General features: G+C 40.9%; 1 protein-coding gene across 1 annotated transcript in view; it reads left to right on the top strand.

Moving 5' to 3' along the window:
• Positions 1–20924, top strand: part of LOC309560294 (vascular endothelial growth factor receptor kdr-like) — a 269627-nt gene that overhangs the window by 211754 nt on the left and 36949 nt on the right. Inside the window, exons 19-21 of the mRNA XM_082263898.1 lie at positions 294–407; positions 4175–4263; positions 17574–17727. Coding sequence (XP_082120024.1) covers positions 294–407; positions 4175–4263; positions 17574–17727 — 357 coding nt within the window. The remainder of the gene's footprint in view (positions 1–293; positions 408–4174; positions 4264–17573; positions 17728–20924) is intronic.

Raw genomic sequence — 20924 nt, forward strand, 5'->3', positions numbered from 1 at the left:
ATGGTTATGATGCAGATAATAGTAATAAGTAATGAGGCTTTTTTGTTCTATCCGTCAGACACCATATGGCCCATTTGTGCCTTGCCTAAATCTTATTTGTTGTACACTACAATTAAATAAGTCAGGAAAAGGATGACTTGTGAGCACGTCTTTCGTTTGAGATTCCTCACAGGGGCTGTGGTTGTTTTCCTTTTGTCTCTTGATGTCGCCCCCTTAACCTAAACAGGATTTTCTGAGCCTTGTAAAAATATCCCTTTGTGCAGAGATGACTGTGTCCTGTTTATCTTAAACAGAGTGTGCAACAAACAACGAATGCAAGGCTTTAATGTCCGAGCTGAAGATCCTTATCCATATTGGGCATCATTTGAATGTTGTTAATTTACTGGGAGCTTGCACCAAGCCTGGAGGTAAGAATCTATATGGCCACCATTAATCCACAATCCTCTAGAGGATCCTTCTGCTGCCAACCACTGTTCTTGTGACACAACATTCATCTAAGAAACCAAAGACCTTCTGTACATGAGGAGCTGACAATTATAATTCCAAACAAATAACTTAAATGCATTTGCATTAACTCCAGCCTAATTACTGAATTCTTAAGTAAATGAATGGTCTGGGGTTATGCAAAACTAAGCAAACCCTTATATGTATCAAAGAGAAGTCTGTATACTGCACGCACATTGCACACATTCTTATTGAAACTTCAGTCTGTGGTGAAAGATATAAAGATACTGTATATTTATTTTTTGCCTAATGAATTAAAGGAAATTAGCAGAATATTTTTCTATGATAGTTGTCAATTCTACATGGGATAAATCTGTTTTGTTAAAGAGAAAATGTGATCAGAAAGCAATGTAAAGCTGGATACACACTATACAACTTTTGTTGTTCGATTTCCTTTAGATTTACCTTTACTATGTAGTGCAAGGGCCTGCCAGATTGCATACAAATTGAAAGTGTTTAGGTTTGACCTCATATTATATGGTTTTGGTAAATCTAATGCCTCGTACACACGGAACGATTATCGGCCGACCGATCGTCCGACTTTTGTCCAGAGTGGTGTTTTGTTGGTTGGAATGTGCCTAGACTGCACAAGAATTTTCTTGGCCAACAAAAATCTACTTCAGAAGTGATGTCATGTGATGGTTTACTTTCCGTGTGTTTTTTCTTCTCTGAGCATGCTCAGTCTTGCTCATCAGATTTTTGTCTGCCGAAATCTGTACTGACTGACGGAAAATCGGCCGTTGTGTTGATGGCCAACAAAAATTTTATAGCCTGCACACCAGATTTTTTTTGGCCAAAAAGTCGGAGTCGGTAGTCGGAATCATCATACTAACAAGCCGAAAAATGGCCGATCGGACGTTGGCCGAAAATTCACGGCCAATAATCGTTGCGTGTGTACGAGGCATAAGGCTTCTTTCACGCGGTCCCCATTCCGTTGCAGACCGTTCTCTGCTCAGCGGGGATTGATCCGCCGATCCCCGCTGAGCAGGCGAATGACAGCTCCCTCTCCACACTGTGTGCGTACTGTGTGCACAGGTGTCAGAGCCCCGCTGCTTTCTATGGGAAATTGGATGAGAGTGGACCGCTTGTTCGCTCTCATCCGATCCCATCCAATCCCCTGGACAGATGGAAAATAGGGTTTCCATCCGTCCGGATTTCACGGACAGGATCTGATGCGGATGGCAGCGGACATGTCTCCGCTGACATCCGCTGCCCCATAGGGATGCATGGAGGATCCGATCAGATCTGCCTAAAAAAACTGACAGGCGGATCTGATCGGATCGTTCGTGTGAAAGGACCCTAAAGCCCCGTACACACGATCAGATTATCGAACGATCTGTCGTCCGTTTTTTGTGGCATGCTAGTCTGATGTGGAAAGTTAAGAGGTTATTTTCATACGAATTTTCCCGTACGACAGAATTCTACTTCAGAAGTGATGTCATGTGTTGGATTGCTTTGTATGTGTTCTTTTGTCTCTGAGCATGCCTAGTCTTGCTCTTAAGATTTTTTTCTGTCGAAATCTGTACTAATAAGACGAAAATCGGACGTTGTTTTGACGGACGACAAAAAATTTTATAGCCTGCACATCAGGATTTTGTCGGCCCGAAAAGTCAGAGTCGGCTGTCCAAAGCACCAAACTAACAATCCAAAAATCGGCAGATCGGTCGTTGGACGAAATTTCCCTTCAGATTTTCTTATTGTGTGTACGGGCCTTAAAGGAAAAAATCCAAAGACAATTGTATAGTGTGTATGGCCCATAAGCTTTCAGCCAAATGACAAAGTGACTAAAGCAATTAAGATGGTTATTGTATATAAAATAAAATGCTATTGCAAGAATGGAATGCTTGTCAGTTAGTTAGTTCATCTTAGTAATTACATATTTAATGCCAGAATTATTCAGAATTGAACAGAATATTGTTTCTGACAATGTTTAACAACAGAATTGGTCGGTTTTTGGCTGAACAATGTCATTGTATATGTATACAGCTGTATATCTTTTAATTTTTTTTATAAAGACTTTGTTGTTGCAAGTGAGGTTTTAGGTCAGCAGAGAATGTTTTGAAGTGTAACTAAAGAGAATGTGTAGCCGACCCCTACATCACTACGGAACAACAGTAGTGACGAAAGGGGTGAGCAGAAGGAACCACGGCATCCAGCAGGGGACACAATATCTGACACACCCAGACGTGTTATGCCCTGTACACACTATCAGATTATCTGAAGACTTTTGTCTGCAGACTTACCAAAACCATATAATATGAGGTCAAACCTAAACACTTTCAATTTGTATGCAATCCGGCAGGCCCTTGCACTACATAGAAAAGGTAAATCTGAAGACAAAAGTCTTCAGATAATCTGATACAGGGCATTAGATCAGTGGTTCTCAAATCCGGTCCTCGGGACCCACCAACAGGCCAGGTTTGCAAGATAACTAAATTACATCACAGGTGATATCATTTGCTTCTCAGTGATTGCAGTATTCTAGTCTGCATCCCCCAAGGTAATACTTAAAAAATCTGGCCTGTTAGTGGGTCCCGAGGACCGGATTTGAGAACCACTGCATTAGATAGCCATGCCACTGGAAGTTACAGAAGCAAGCAAAGATTTCTCTTTTTACCAGCTTAAAATGTTATCATTCAGCCTATTCTTTTATTGGGTGACTGTCACTGAATATGTTAAGATAGCAACAGGATTGCTTTAACTGCACATTAGGTTATAATTCTAGAATATCAGTTGCTCGTTATAAATTTGATAGCATACAGCTGACATTAATAATAGCTAGAGTTGCCCAGGTGATTTTATTCTCTTGCTATTGAGAGAGATTTAACCACTTGTTGACAATCAACCCATTAGCAACATTATGTTTTTCTGTGTGCTGCAAATGAGGTACATGCCAACAAGTGGTTGCATCTCATCTCTCTGTAGCATAGAGATTAAAGCTGACATCCAGGCAGATATAAAAACAATTAATGTAGCTCCATATTCATTAGTACATCATGAAATATATTTCTTTGTGCAAGCAGTGTAAGTAGCTAAATTCAGCTTTGTATCTGCCTCTTGCAGTCCCTCCCCAATAGAGCTCAGACTGGGAAAGGTAGAAGCAGCACTGGGGACCAATTGTTTTTTGGGGTTTTTTTCTATGGTGTTTATGTGCTAGCATGTGAAATAAGGATCAGGTCAAGAGTGTGAATGCTTTGGGTTTTAAGACATAAATGGGAGTGGGGTTTTGATTAAATAAATAGATCCATATGCATTTTTACCCCAGAAATTTATTTTCTTAAGACATCAGCTAAAATATATATATATATATATATATATATATATATATATATATATATATATATATATATATATATTTATATGTACAAACTCTGCCCTGTGTTTTTTAGATTTACCTTTTCCAGTTTTTTAAAATATCTTTATAGCACAACTTTAACCAAACCTTTTTCTTTAGGTTTAGGTAGTGGAGTAGTAAAGCCCCTTAAAAGCCTCTTTTTAGAACATCAGGCCTAAATATGTGCTATTTCAGAACATTACATTAATTTTTCTACTAATCCTGTTGGTGGACTACCCCTTTTTAAAATGTCCCCTCAGTTCATGCCTGCTAATACGTGTCATTAAATGTTCTATTTTCTTTTCCTGCAATTGCTGATTAGTGTCTCTTCTATAGGGCCTCTTATGATCGTTGTGGAATATTGCAAGTATGGAAATCTGTCAAATTATTTACGAAGCAAGAGAGGAGACTTCATAGCTTACAAGGTACAACTCTATGGGGAAACTATGGTGTTAGTGTGGCAATGTTGACAGTCATGTTGTTGCACCATACAGAATGCTTTGCTAGACCCCAGTAAATGTTTATAACTTGTAATGCAGCAATGATTCAATGTAAAATATCAGATTTCTCATTGATTTACATCATAAATTGGCACTTATTCATAGAAAAGTATTATGTAGTTTGGTAAGCTTTTAAACTGTTTAGTAAAGCAAAGGGCAATGCATAGCAGTAACCCAGACCATCTAATCTGAAATCAGTGTTCTAATCAGAGCTAGGTAACTGAAAATGGCTTGCTATGGGTCATTGCCCTTTGCCTGTACTCATGACTGTGTTATATTGAATTCCATTAATAGAAAAAAATGCCTGTCTATTGGACTGTAATGGAGGCAGTCTATTAATGGCTGTGTAATTGTTATAGTTAAGTGTTTGCTTATCTAGAAAAAAATAGCAAAAATGTGTTGCATTATGCTATAAGTTGCACATGCCTTTGCTGGTTGATACCTCAGTAGGACATTCTGTGAACCCCTTCTCTCTCCTAAATAAATTTTAGCATCCCTCTGTTCTGTGCTCATTAAAGTGGGATAGTCTGGCTTTTTTTTTAGTTAGTTTTTGATAGGTGTTCTCTGTTGTCTGCATACCCATCACCCTTTTTTCCTGTTCTGGTGGATATGGGGCACAGACAGGGGAAAAAACATGATGGGTCTTCTAAGCCTTCCCTACTGTGCTAAGAATTTTTTTTTTCTTCCGTGTGTGTGTCCCCATTGAAGAGATTTCTCCTTGGTACTGGGAGACCCAGGGGATAGGGGACTGAAGAGGACATGGCCATGGTATTAATGTGACTTCAGATCTGTAGAAGGAGAGGGTGGCTTCATTTTTGTCAAGGAGCCTAGAGATAAAGGATAAATGTACTTTGTTTACAAGTACGTTTATATTTAAAATGCTAAATTCACCCTTTTTTCTAACATCCAGCTTCCCAGCTTACACCATTATTGTACATTTGTTGCAAAAAAAAAAAAAAAAAGAAGCTTTCTCTATCTTATAGAGAAGGCCTTACCTTAGCCCCCAGTGTCTCCTTTAGAAAACCTCCCCCATTATGTCCTTGTATTTGGGACATGAAAACTGCTAGTGAACTAAGAAAATAGTTCAGCAGCTGACCTCATTAGGGCCTCATGCACACTGGACATTTTTTTGCTGCCTTTTGGGGCATTTGGTGTCTTTTTTTTCTCCTGCTTTTAAATGCCTATGCATGTTATGTGTCAATGCACACATAGGTATTTGGAAGAGTCTAGAGGTAGAAAAAACCCACAGCCAGTGTGTACAGAAACAGCAAAGTTGTGGCAGAAAAATTTCTTGATGCTCCTAAATGTGTGTAAATGTGTTGAAATGTGCATAGGCGCTAAGCACATTTAGCATGCAGCAAAAATAAGAAGAGGTAACCCAACCACCGCATACTCACCTGGCCCAAGTGATTCATCCAGACCATGTCTTCAACATGTTTTGCCCCACCCCTGGGGCTTAACCCCTTGGGGTTGGCCGTACTCAAATATGCAGCCTCCTGGCACCTGGTCCTTAGCGCTGAGGGGCTGCATATTTGTGTGAATTGCTGCCTTTACAGCACAGTTACCGTCTCCAAACTGAACGTTTTTGGACCACCTGACCATCAATCATGGTGGTCATGTGATCTTAAGCCATGCCCCACCTCCGGGAGTCATAAACTTCTTAAAGGGCAGGGAGGTGCTAAAGGTAAGAGGTTAATTATGGAGATCTGCCGGGTTATCTCTTTTTAATTTTGCAGCATGCTTTGAGTCCTGGACAGACCTTTCCTCAGCCAGCACCCTCACTGGTCAACTGCATCCCACCCCCTGTACCTTGACAGCCTGTGCGAGGACCCTCAAGCATTTAGCACTTGAACATTAATTCATTACAATAGCGAGAATAAATGATTATTCCGGCAAATAAAATGAATAAATACCCAAAAGCTTGACGCATCTAAATGCACCTAACCATGTTAAACATGTTTACAAGTATCAAAAGTTTTTTCTGCTGAAACGCTGCTGCCAGGAGGAAAGGAGTCTAGGAGAGTTAGAAAAATGTCAAGTGTACAAGAGGTCTAACACCCCCTGCACCTGCCCTACTCTTCAAGGAGATTACCCCCACCCATCTCTGCAGTTTCATGCTTTTCCAATGCAGACATTGTTGGTGAACACAGTTTTCCCAATATACATAGCCAGTGTCTTCCTCTACTGATCGAATGTTTTGTATATTACCTTCATCTTGCATAGATCATTCATTTGGCAGAGTGTGCAGGAGCTGAATGATCACATAACGGCCTATGTGGAGCAGACCTGTAGTATTGGAAACTGGAGAAATGTGTCTCTGGAAGAATGTAAAGCTATGTAGATCAAGGGCCTGCCTGATTGGATACAGAGCAATTGGATAGATAGGTGTGTCCTCCTATTATATAGTTTTGGTAAATCTAAAGGAGAGAGGTTGAACAGAGATTGTACAATTAGATTGTATAGTGTATGACCACCATTATACACCTAAAATTAACTAGTTGCGTTTTTGGTGGCATTAATTGTAATGGCACCCTGAACATAGGTGTGCACCCCAAAGTTTAAATACACATGCATGTGTTTGCCTACATGTATATGGCCCCGGTACATTACCCTCCCTGCTGGCAAAGTGAAATAGAAGTGTGTGGCACTTCTCTTATGGCAGAGCAGGTCCGAGGGAGATCTTTCCATCTCCTCACTGGCAAATAGAGCGATAACGATAATGTGCCCTAGGTGATTAGGGTGTGCCCAGGCACACCCGGCACACCCTGTGCGCACGCCTATGACCCTGAAACTACAAATGCGCATTTTGTAGTATGCAAAAATGTGCAACAAAACATTCTGGGTTACTCTGCTGTGTTTGTCAGGTGTAGGGCATCCCATTGAAATCAATGGGCTGCCCTCTACATGTTGCAGGAAAAACACACCACAAACCTGCACTCTCCCACTACACTGTGAATAAGCCCTGAAAATGAAATTGGTGTGTTTACACCCTCGCTCTCCCTGAGCTGGAGCTGGATTACAAGAACATTGACAGCTGAGTGTCTCCCACCTATGTACTTGTATAAAGGGGGGCCATACACTGTGCAATTAATGAGAGCGGCATGATCCACAGAAGTAAAACATGTCTTTTTCTGTGATGCAGTAAGGCAGTGCATGACAGGATATGAAGTTTCCTGCACTGTCACATAATGAGACAGGAAGTCAGGGTTCACAAAACACATTTTTAATTTTGAACTGAGAGGTGTAGATTCAAAGCTTCCATGGAAAGGTAGGAAAGATACGTAAGTTGGTATGGCTTGGGGCTGAAAAAACATTGGAAAACGTTTCTATTTATTGTCAAAAGTAAAATTCTGCCTGGAAAGATGAACTTAGCTTTTAAAGTGGTTGTAAATGTTAAAGTTTTTTTACATTCTCTGTGTTAAGGTAAAAAACCTTTACATACTAGCGCCCCCTTGCCCCCTCATACTCCCCTGATCCCATCTCTATCCATTGCTGTGCACATCTGCAGAAGCTCTTCTCAACTCTCCCCTTTCTCATAGGTTTGACTGAGAGCACTGGAAGCCATTGGCTCCTGTTGCTGTCAGTCAAAACCCCGCCACCTGTTAGTAGCTGCTGGCCTATTTACATTATTGGATGTGTGTTTTGGTGCACATACTGGTGTGCATTGTGCACATGTGCTGCAATGTTACACCAATGCCTATTTTCTTCTTTTTTAAACATTTCTAAAATGACAGACATTCAACTCTATGCATGGCAGCGCATTGTGATGCATTGCTACACATTGTAACTGCACAATGTTGCATTAAAATAAAATGCAAATGGTGAAAACCGAACATATGCAAATCTGTAAATAGGCAACTTACACTATAAATCTGGAGGTTGGCTTCACACCTATGTATTCTGATAATGCCCTATCAAGTGCTTAATTGGCCTGCCTGAAGTCCAGACCTTTCACTAAAAAACTAAAAACATTTGGCGCATCTTAAAACAAAAAGTACAACAAAGAAGACCCACGACTGTTGAGCCATTAGAATCCTAAATCAGGCTAGAACGGGACTAAATTCCTCTCCCAAAACTCCAGCAACTGGTCTCCTCAGTTCCCAGACGATTACAAAGTGTTGTTAGAAGAGGAGGGGATGCTATACCATTTTAAACATGGCCCTGTCCCAAACATTTTTGAGACCTATTGCTGCCATCAGTTTCAAAATTACCCTATTTTTTTCTTAAAATTGTACTTTTTCACAGTTTACCCACTTCAATACAGGGCACTTTCACCCTCTTCCTGCCCAAACCAATTTTCAGCTTTCAGCGATGTCACACTTGAATGACAATTGCGCAGTCATGCAACGCTGTACCCAAATTACATTTTTATCATTTTTATATCACAAATAGAGCTTTATTTTCGTGGTATTTAATCACCATTGGGGTTTTTTTTTTTTGCTAAACAAATTAAAAAAGACCAAAATGTTTGAAAAATAAAAGAATTTCTTTGTTTCGGTTATAAAAATGTTTTTTCTTCTTCACTGAGGGGTACTGCTGAGGGGGCACAGGTAAGGTGGCACTGATGGGCACTGATAAGGTGGCACTAATATGCAGCAAAGATAGGTGGCACTGATATGCCGCACTGATGGGCACTGATATGCAGCACTGATAGGCGGCACTGATAGGCAGCACTGATAGGCAGCACTGATGGGCAATGATAGGCTGCAATGATGGGCACTGATCAGTGGCACTGATGGGCACTAATAGATCGCACTGATATGCAGCAATAATGAGGCACTGACAGGCATTATTGATGGGCACTGATTGGCATCTGTGATGAGCACTAAAAGGCATTACTGATGGGCCCTGATTGGCATTTTTGATGGGCACTGATTGCCATCTGATAGGCACTGATTTACATCTGTGATGGGCACCTCTGATGGGGGCTGCACTGATAATCAATGCGCTGATTATCAGCACAGAACCCTCCCTGTCAGGGGAGCCACCGATTGGCTCTCCTCTGCTTGCGTCTTGTCAGCACAAACTGGGGAAAGCCGATTACTGGCACCTCCGGGTTACTGCTGTGATCAGCTGTGATTGGTCACAATCATGTGGTAAAGAGCCTACGTCATAGGCTCTTTCTTTACCAAGATTGGAGATGCGGTGTGTCAGAACGACACCCTGCATCACCGATCGCCGATCTGCGTGCCCCTTATGGCTTATCCTGCTGGATGTCATATGATGCCCAGTCAGGATAACTGAGCCATCTTGCGGAGGTCATTCCGCAATAGGCCCGTAGGGAAGGGGTTAAACATTGGATATGTTTTCTATTTTCTATTGTGAATAAAGTATGGATTTATGAGACTTGCAAATTATTGCATTATTTTTTTATGTAGATTTTACACAGCAACCCAACTTTTTGGGAATTGGGGTTGTATTTATATAAAGCTAAGGGCAAACAGCCCTAGATGTACTTGCTAGAATAAAAGAATACTGTATCTTATGCTATTAAACTGGACTTTTCTGTGCTCAACTATTATGAACAGTGTAATGCTTTTCTTTCTGAATTAGGTTATTAACTCATGTTTCTCTATGATATCATAGTAGTTTTGTTCTGTCAAATCAATGGCATCCAGTGACATTTATCCAGGAAAATAGCCAATGTTTTAATAGAAAACCTTTGTTTCCCTCCCAATTCCTGCTGGGACTTACTGACCATTTCCATATGACAGCAAACCCGATAGTTAGGGCTGTGAAATGAAATTAATGCAAGATCCACTATACATTGGTATTACAGGTATTGCATTCCTGAAACTAATAGTAGCTTAACTTTCAAGCTGTGATTTGTGACAGCCCAGAATGCAGAAGACACTCTTACCCTTTCACATCCACAGTGTCATGTGTGTCTGATCTTAATACGCAATGGCATTACAGAATTGTGTTGGCTTAGACTCCACAATTTACCAACCATGGATTTTCTTGGAAATGAAAGTTTGAACTTTTAACCAGATTAATGACATCATTCCTTAATCTTCCATCTTTCTTAAAAGTTTTGTATGGCTGCAAAGTTCCTTGAATGACCAATAAAGTGGAATTCAACTCTCATTTAACATTAACTATTTTTAATCCTTATACTGCTAGCATTAGTAAACAGATAGGAATGTATATTATAGTTACTTGTTTTAAACTTTATTTTTTTTTACTTTTTTTTTACTTACCTCCTGGTTTCTGGCCTAGGCCAAAATTTCGACATATCTCCCAGGTCATGGGTGAAGCTTTAGGGGTTGCAATGACGACCCCGCCATTGGTCCAGGAGGCCTGTGCTGCCTCCCTAAAACCTTAGGTTATAGGACTGGTTCACACCAGCTGCTGCACTGCAGCACAGAGGCTGGTGTGCGTTGTAATCTGACTGAGCTCAGCGCAGTGAAGTAGAGCTGTGCTTGGCAGATCGCACTGTTTCATTTTTTTTTTAATCAAATTTTATTGAGATGTCACAAAGATATCTCAAAAAATTCAGTTACTGGCCGCCTCCTTGATTGCCTCACTCTGCACTGTGCTGATAACAAGTACTGCATGCAGTACTTTTCTTCTATTCATCATACCCACAATGCAGTGGTGTGAACCGGGCACATAGGAGGCAAGGTATTTTGCCTTGTCTATGTGGTGGGACTGCTCTGGAATAGCCACCCAATGCAGTCCCATCGCATCTGGTGTGAACCAGCCCTTACATTGTGTCACTGGGGAAAAGCACCCAATTCCTGGCCCTCTGAGCCTCCAGTTTCACCTACAGAGTCCTTTCCCCCAGCAGTGCACTCTCTGATCAGATCCCCCCCCCTCCCTTTCAACCCAGTACAAAGTCTCCCTCCCCCCTGCTGAGCCCTGCTCAGCTGTGCACATGCACACAAGGTTTGGGCAGACAGACTACATTCTGAGCTGCTGAGTGAAAGCAGTGGGCTCGTATGTAAATCTGGAGGCAAGAGCCCTCTGAGTTGTCCGTTTTGCATACAAGTCCACAACTTTCACCTGGCAGCTCAAGAGTGTGGCCTACCTGCCCCACCTTGTATGCACGTGGAAGCTGGAAGTGGGAGTATCTTGGCACGCAGTGGAAGCAGTGGGTAGTAGTTTGGGGGCCCCAGGTCAACTTTTGCGTCAGGGACCCACAGGCTTCAAGCTACGCCTCTATCCCTTGTGTCTTCATAAGCATTTATTTTTTTCTTTCACTGGAGGAGAGGAGGAGGGGTTTTCTCAGTTAAGTATAACCTCCTGCCTGCATGCTTGATCTAAGGGTAAATCGATTCTAGGAAGTAAATGCTATATGAATCATTTGCCCTTATTCAAGATGGTCACTGCTAGAAATGTTAAGGGGTTATTTTCAAAGTAAATTCTCTGTAGGAGGTACTGTTACATAAACTGAGCCACTGCAATCCTTACGTTGTGCTGTATGTTGCATACTCACAATCAAGATATTTGTTGTTTCAATGGTTTCTTATTAATAGGTAGCCCAGTAGTAGCACATGGGCTGCATCAGATATGTGCAGAGTGTAATGTGCACAGACTTGGGCTCTATTTAACTGTATTCCTTTTAACCACAACCAATATGGAGCCCTATTTAGCTACGGCTGGGCACTTCCCGCTGAATAAGGTATGTAATTGCATTGATCGACACCAATGCTGGAAGTTATTACTAAAGACACTGACACTGATGTTATTTTCAGTGTCAGTGTCTTTAGTAATAACTTCCAGCATTGGTGTCGATCAATGCAATTACATACCTTATTCAGCGGGTTATTATTGCACAATATGAGCTTATAGTGCCTTGCAAAAGTATTCGGCCCCCTTGAACTTTTCGACCTTTTGCCATATTTCAGGCTTCAAACATAAAGATATAAAACTGTAATTTTTTGTGAAGAATCAACAACAAGTGGGACACAGGAGGAAGAGATAGAGGTATGACACACCCTACGGACTCTCAATTGAGCCCCAAAGAGACCGTATAGTAGGGGTGTGAACCAAAAAATGGGATTTTGAAGGTGGAGCTTGCTAAGGTGTATAGTAGATAAATAATAATGAGACAAAAAATAGTAAAATAACAAAGTTTTATTACAGTGTCCTTATAAAAACAATCACAAAAAGTGATAATAATTCAGTGCATAAAGATACATAGTATACAAGGAACCATAGTTGTGTGGTTAGGGCCACTTGTGTCCAACATGTTTCGCCATCGGGCTTCCTCTGGGACATTACAAGCTGGTGACCTCAACACAGGTTCTAAATATAAACAGTATACAGTCAGTTAAGCATGATAATTATAACATTTGTACAATTATTGATATATTTAGGATTTGAGGCTCGTTGTATCTAAAACATTGCACATGCATCCATATACCAAGGATCTCCGCTGTATCTCCAATGGTGGGTAAAGCACCCTGGACTAAGGAAGTCCAGCCAGGTCTGACCTCACTATAGTGACAGGGACCGGACCGGGCTATGTCGAATGACAGCATATCTGAAGGGATCAATAATTTGTAAAGAAAAAGAAAAACTCATCACCAATAATCCCAGAATATAATTGGGAAAAGAGGCTGTAAGTGTCACAAGATTAGTCTCCAATAGCAAGGCCTTAGAAGTGAGAAGGGTAGTAAAAAGAAATGATGACCAAAGATCAAGGAGAATGAAAAACTCCATGACCAGGAGATACAAAGATTGTAGTGTGTACCATAGATAAACAAGCAGGGTGAGTGCCCATATTATATACATAGGGGCAGATCATGCCAAAGACCACATAAAGTGCAGATAGATATCACATGTTAAGGTGTGACAGAATGCCTAAAAAGGGTTAATTAAGGAATCTCCTTAATTGTGTGTCTATAAGAGAGCATTTGAAAATGAGCATATAGTGTGATATCGGAAGAACTCGGTCTATATTAGGGAATAGCAAGAGGAGAATCAAAGATGTGAAGTAGCGTGCCAAACCGCAAAGAGTAGCAGAGAGTCCCACATAGAGCCGTGCAATCGAGAGATCCAGTTGATGAGAGGCTTACCTTGGATATTGAAATCGAGTGGTAACACAAGCAGCGCCACTGTAGTCGTGGCCTGTTTGTACCACGCTGCGTTCGGCATTTTATGCACAGTCCCACCGGAAGTGATGAGGTACCTCGTGACCTCCGACTGATCACTTCCGGTGCGGGAGCCATCTTGCGGTCCTAACCGCGCCTGCGCCAAGAGAGAAGGCGGGATCAGGTGGGTCGGAGCGCTACACATCCGCCATGAAAAAAGGGGGCGGACTCGGGGAGTAACGTGGGAGGAGAAGAATGGACAAAAATCTCACAACACCACCCCCAGCTTGGCGCCCGAATCCCTGTCAAAGAACAAAAGCGAGGAAAGTACTGACCCATTGGATTTGACCGCAAACCGATCCAAAATGGAGCATATGGATGTATATCTAAGAAAAATACAGAGAGAATTATATATAAACATAGATTCACTTGTGTAACATAGAAAAGATTTTGGATCTTGTTGTTAAATATAATGACAGCCAAATGTCAATAAATTTTATTGAAAAAAACCAAATAGATATAAGCACGCTGAATAGGGAGGCATATATGTAATGCCCTATCCTATATTAAGACATAAAGCAGGATGATATGCCACTGTGTTATCATCTCAGTGTATAAGATATGACCATGTTATGTCCTGCATCCCTAGCTATAAAGCCATGGATAAACGTGTGGTATGGAAAACATAAACATATCTTGGAGGATTCATAGGGTTAGATATTAGGGGAGAAAGGGAAAGGGAAGGGAAAATGATTTAATCACCAATAATTACATGGTTATGGGCTATTCCAGAAATGGTTTGAACGATAGAGCTGTGTTTAGCCCTGGTGGCCTGTAGCCAATATATCCACTTCACTTCTGCTTTGAGTATAGCATTATCGTAGTTACCACCTCGCGGATTTTTATTAATTGCCTCCAGTACAATGAACTTGATGGTGTGGGGGTCAAAGTTGTGTTGTAGACCCACATGCTTACAAATAGGTGTAAACATGAGTCCAGTATCCATGTAATAGAGGTGGTCCTGAATTCGTCTGGCAAACGGTCTAATAGTTTTACCAACGTAAAACGCCCCACAGAGGCATGTGGCCAAATACACCACACCCTCTGTGAGGCAAGCGGCCCTCAATCGAGGTTTCAAAATCCCTCCCCGAGGTAGAGGAAAGGTGTAACCCTCTCTAACCCAAGGGCATTCCGAACATTGTCCACATCTGTATGTACCAAGACCCCCCACTGCTCCACTCAATTCCTCCTCATCCATAGATCTATGGTGACTATGTACAAGTCTGTCTCTTAGTGAGGCAGACTTGCGATAGATCACCTCTGGGTATGGTTTAATGTATTTAGAGACCGTGGTATCGTCTGCTAGAAAGTGCCAGTTGTTAGCCAAGATTTTACGTATTATTTGATGCTGAGAGTTATATTTAGTGATCAGTTTGGTAGTGTTCATAGGGGTTAGCTGACGGGAACCAAAAATCAGTTTGTCACGTGGTTGCAGATTAGCCCTTTGGTAGGCTTTTTTAAGGAGTTTTCTGCTGTAGCCACGAGCCAAAAGCCTTTGTTGTAAGGCCTTTCTTACGGCGGCTTCTCGTTTGTAGTCAGATTCCAACGCGCAGTTCCGTCGTATTCTCAGGTATTGTGAATACGGAATGCTGCGCACTAGGGATCGTGGATGACTGCTTGTAAAACAACAAGTGGGACACAATTATGAAGTGGAACGAAATTTATTGGATATTTCAAACTTTGTTAACAAATAAACTGAAAAATTGGGCGTGCAAAATTATTCAGCCTCTTTACTTTCAGTGCAGCAAACTCTCTCCAGAAGTTCAGTGAGGATCTCTGAATGATACAATGTTGACCTAAATGACTAATGATGATAAATAGAATCCACCTGTGTGTAATCAAGTCTCCGTATAAATGCACCTGCACTGTGATAGTCTCAGAGGTCCATTTAAAGCGCAGAGAGCATCATGAAGAACAAGGAACACACCAGGCAGATCCGACATACTGTTGTAGAGAAGTTTAAAGCCGGGTTTGGATGCAAAAAGATTTCCCAAGCTTTAAACATCCCAAGGAGCACTGTGCAAGTGATAATATTGAAATGGAAGGAGTATCAGACCACTGCAAATCTACGAAGACCCCTGGCCGTCCCTCTAAACTTTCAGCTCATACAAGGAGAAGACTGATCAAAGATGCAGCCAAGAGGCCCATGATCACTCTGGATGAACTGCAGAGATCTACAGCTGAGGTGGGAGACTCTGTCCATAGGACAACAATCAGTCGTATACTGCACAAATCTGGCCTTTATGGAAGAGTGGCAAGAGGAAAGCCATTTCTTAAAGATATCCATAAAAAGTGCCACAAGCCACCTGGGAGACATACCAAACATGTGGAAGAAGGTGCTCTGGTCAGATGAAACCAAAATCAAACTTTTTGGCAACAATGCAAAATGTTATGTTTGGCGTATAAGCAACACAGCTCATCACCCTGAACACACTATCCTCACTGTCAAACATGGTGGTGGCAGCATCATGGTTTGGGCCTGCTTTTCTTCAGCAGGGACAGGGAAGATGGTTAAAATTGATGGGAAGATGGATGGAGCCAAATACAGGACCATTCTGGAAGAAAACCTGATGGAGTCTGCAAAAGACCTGAGACTGGGACGGAGATTTGTCTTCCAACAAGACAATGATCCAAAACATAAAGCAAAATCTACAATGGAATGGTTCACAAATAAACATATCCAGGTGGCCAAGTCACAGTCCAGACCTGAAGCCAATCGAGAATCTGTGGAAAGAACTGAAAACTTCTGTTCACAAACCCTCTCCATCCTTACTGAGCTCGAGCTGTTTTGCAAGGAGGAATGGGCAAACATTTCAGTCTCTCGATGTGCAAAACGGATAGAGACATACCCCAAGGGACTTCCAGCTTTAATCACAGCAAAAGGTGGCTCTACAAAGTATTAACTTAAGAGGGCTGAATAATTTTGCACGCCCAATTTTTCAGTTTTTTATTTGTTAACAAAGTTTGAAATATCTAATAAATTTCGTTCCATTTCATGATTGTTTCCCACTTGTTGATTCTTCACAAAAAATTACAGTTTTATATCTTTATGTTTGAAGTCTGAAATGTGGCAAAAGGTCGCAAAGTTTAAGAGGGCCGAATACTTTCGCAAGGCACTGTACTTTCTAAGTATTCCTCTTCTTGACTGAGATAGTGAAGTATACATTTTGTTTTTGTATATGTTGTAAACTCAATTTTTCACCAACACTCTTCAGAACACTAGGTCCAAAATATTTCCTTGCCGTGGTGTAAGAAAATTTATAATGTATTATTTTGTTACTTTTTCATAAAATATCTTTGTCATTTGCTTTTCCAATCAGGTAAATGAAGAAACAAAAATGATCTATCTTCTGTATGTTGGTGAAGTTGATTTATCAGAGTTTGCTATTTCAGCTTGATTTTCATTACTGTTGTTACTGCTGTAGCTTGAAACAATTGAAAATCAAATTTTCTGGTCCACTGTTAGGTCATAGTACAAAGAAGATGTGTACACATCTCATCTGTCAATCACCAGCTTTCCTAATTTCTGCATTCTGCTCTTCAATTTTTTTTTCAATAAAGCCTGAAGATCATAAATATTGGTTTCAAAATTTCAACTACAGGCACAGTTTTATTGTTGTGTAGTTTCACCAATATATTTTAAATTCTGAATAAACAATGGGTATTTAGGTACTTGTCAGTGTTAATGGTAACTTATGTTAGACAACTTATGCTTTAGCCTAGTTTGGGTAAACATTTTCTAATGCTTCTAGATGCCTTAAGTCAATCACTTCAGAAACAACAGAGCTCTTTCCAAAAAAAATAAGTATCTGTAGTGTAGCCTGCAGGCGGAAAAGAATAGTGTGTGTGTGTTTCTGTGTCGAAGTAGAAACCATATTCATTCTCTAGTTGTGTTTATTGTATTGAAGCTGAGTATTATGAATTTGGAGAGACTTTTGCTGATGGAAAAGAATGTGTTTCTTGTCATGGAATGAATTCCAGAGCAAAAACAAATGATCAGTTAATGAGCAGCTACAGCACTATTTCCAAATCTGAAGGGTACATAAGCAAACACATAATGAAGTAAAATATGTAGAGTTGCTATACTTTGTATGTTATGAGCTTGTCCATTTAGATTCTTTTTATTTTTGTTTTCAGTCCCAGGAAATGGAAAAAACAGCTGATGACTCTAGCAGTGACCTCTCTGAGTTAATCAAGAGAAGGTTGGAAAGTGTGGCCAGTACGGGCAGTTCAGCCAGCTCAGGATTCATAGAAGATAAAAGTTACAGTGATTCTGAGGAGGAGGAAGAAGGTAATAAAATATTCTTATACTTGTCAACCTGTTGATGATTAAAAGTTGAACTTCACTTTTTTTCTACAGTAGAGCTAGCTAAACAGATGAACAATCACAGAACTTCTGCTGCAAACCGATATTGAGCAGGGAGGGTACAGGCAGTCCCAGGGTTACCAACACCCGACTTACAAATGGAGGAAGGCAACAGGAAGTGAGAGGAAGTCTCCCCTTTGTAAGGGAAATTCACTCCTGTAAGAGTTATCATGGGAAAAAGGTGTCTCCACTGAATCTTTATCCCCAATCCTTGTTTCCACAACAACCCAAAATTTTTCACAGGGACAAAAACAAAAAGTGAGGTGACATCTTCTGAACAGGGGTACAAACAGCAAAACAAACCTTATAGAGGTATTAACCCTTCCCTATGCTATGCAAAAAACTTTAAAATGATTGTTTTGGCTGGAGCTACCCTTAAAAGGTGTACCCGTTCTGACTTACAAACAAATTCAATTTAAGAACAAATCTACAGACCCTATCTTGTTTGTAGCCCGGGGACTGCCTGTATACAATTATTCACTCTCTTAGCTCAGGGGGAAATTTTTTCAGCACCTCCCTAGCCAATCAGATTTGGGAAACATTGAAAGGGTGCATTTATTCACATGGCATTAGAATGTGATAAGTCCAACGCACATACCACATACTGGGACAGAATTGGACTGGGAATGCAAAACCCCATACAGTATATTGTATTCACACAATCTTTGTCAAACTAATCAGAGTAACATTATTTATAAATTGATACAACAGGGCTGATTAATTGTATTGTTAAGGTGCAGTAAAAGAGGCAACTTCTGCATTTTCCCATTGTGGGTAAAATGGGGCTGGTGTAGGCAAAGCAGAACAAAGGAGCCTGTTTTTTTTTACATTTGCCAGTTTTCCACCTCTGACCTGAACAAAAGAAGCAGTTTGGTGTACAACCCACATGAATAATACATTATTTACTTATTATTTGCTTTATTATCTAATGATATCAATGATTGATAAATATTCTTATTTGAATTATTCAGGACTGTGCTGGCAGTTCCTTGCGGAAAAGGCTGTTATGACTGCCTTTGCATGGAAAACTTTGTGGTCATTCTAAAACAGCCCATTTTATTTAAAAAAAACACACATTTTCTAAAACCTAAACATAATCTGTATTAGCTTTTGAATACTCAAATGGGATAGCCATGGGACCCATAAATGAAAGTTATTGTTCAGTTTGGCTTGGCAAAGTTATACTCACAAATGAGGGTTGGTATACCTTATATGCCAGGGATTTTATTAGTTCAAATTGGATGCTAAATTATAAACCCTAAATAACTATGTGGCAGGAGAGGTTCTGGAGCTGTCTAAACTAAATGTTGCAATAGGTAAGGCTTCTGTTTGTCTGTTTTAAATGATATACTGTACATGGTAAAAACAATATAAAAATAAAATACCAGAAGATCCTTTCTAAATAAATGTGTTTTTTTTCCATAGATATGGAAGAAATATGTTAAAAATGATAATAACTATACAAATAAATGACCAGGGATAGATTACTCCCAGCCTAACCCAAGGGCATTGCACCTTTGATTTTAACCCCTATGCTGGGGCATGAGACAGAGGAACTAGGCTCGTTGTGGTATTCCTAGGCCCCTCTTCTTTCCCCACTCCTTTTCCTTCCCCCTTTGCCAGGGCCGGATTAAGAGCATCATGGGCTTGGTGCTGAGGATTTTGAAGGGCCTTAAGGGCCGTGCCTTGGCATGCACCCAGAGGAGGAAGGGTGCAGCCATGCATGCCTAATTCAACATGGGATGCTGTCTCTGAAGCCCATAAACACATCCATGCATCGGCAACTGTCCTTCCTTGTCCGGCCTTCGTGCTGTGTGGGGAGGTTCTGAGGGAGCTGCCTGGGGAAGCGAGCATAGAAGCCAGACTTCTGTGTTTACAAGTGACAGAAGAGCGGTAACAGTGAATATGGCCAGCCCGGGGCCTATATAAAAGGTAGGGGCCTGGAGCTGCAGCTCCAATAGCCCCTACGTTAATCTGGCCCTGCCCTTCGCCCTGCTCTCTCATCCTCCCTGCCCCCCCCCCCTTGCTTCCTTGATGTTTTCCCTCCTTCTTTTTGATTCCCTGTTCTACCCCCTCATTCTGATTGAGTAGATATGTGATAACATGCATCCACGCTATCATTTGACTTTGGATCTCTTTTTTCCTTTCTGTGGCTTTTTCTCTGGCCCCCTGCTTTCTTCCAGGTGTGGGGCCTTCCTCATTGGTTACTGTTTATGACTAGGAATGGGAATGGCGACTAGGCAAGCCTTGTGGGGTCTAGCTGGCACTCAGTCTTTCTGTTAGGGCTACCCAGTCTTGGTTGTACCATTTATTTCCTTTTTGTAATTACCTTATGTGATGTACTCTTGTAAAACTTCAATAAAACAATTCTTGAACCAGAACATTTTTTTACTATAGGTATTAACAAAGAAATATCAACAAGGTAATCAGCTTAAAAGTTTTTTTCTGAGATAACACCAAGGTTACAGTATACTTTTATGGGATAAACCCATCGATGTCTCAGGTTCCCGAATTATTTGAAGTTCTCTGCGTTTCACGGGATCGCCCGCTTCATCAGAACCACATGTATTACATAGAGCTTGTAATTAAATAAAGCAAACTCTGCCTGAAAAAATGTATAAAAATGAAGTAGCCAAACATAGGGTGTCTATCTCAAAATGCGCCTCCTGGCCCTTAGAACATACCCAGATCACCAAGGCCTCAAAAATAGATGCCCATAGGGTGGTTTAAAAAAGATATATTGGATAAACAAATACTCCTGTTTGTAAGGCCAGGGGGATGTATGGTGGATGAAGAAATGTTCTGGGCAGACTACGCACCCATGAGCCTTCCAAAATAGACAAACTGGCACCTTGGCCTGAAAAGGTGTTTCCACACAAACAGCAAACTACCCTATGCACATCTATTTTTGAGATCGACACCATATGTTTGGCTACGTATTTGCTATACATTTTTTTCAGGCAGAGTTTGCTTTATTTAATTACAGGCTCTATGAAATACATGAGGTCCTGATGAAGAGGGCGATCCTGCAAAATGTGTAGACTAAACTACAAATGATTCAGAAATCTGGGAGATTGAAGGGTTTATCCCAAAAGAGTATAACCCATAACGTTTTTTTGTAT

The sequence above is a fragment of the Pelophylax lessonae genome (assembly GCF_965119305.1).
Source record: "Pelophylax lessonae genome assembly, chromosome: 7".
Classification (NCBI taxonomy): domain Eukaryota; kingdom Metazoa; phylum Chordata; class Amphibia; order Anura; family Ranidae; genus Pelophylax; species Pelophylax lessonae.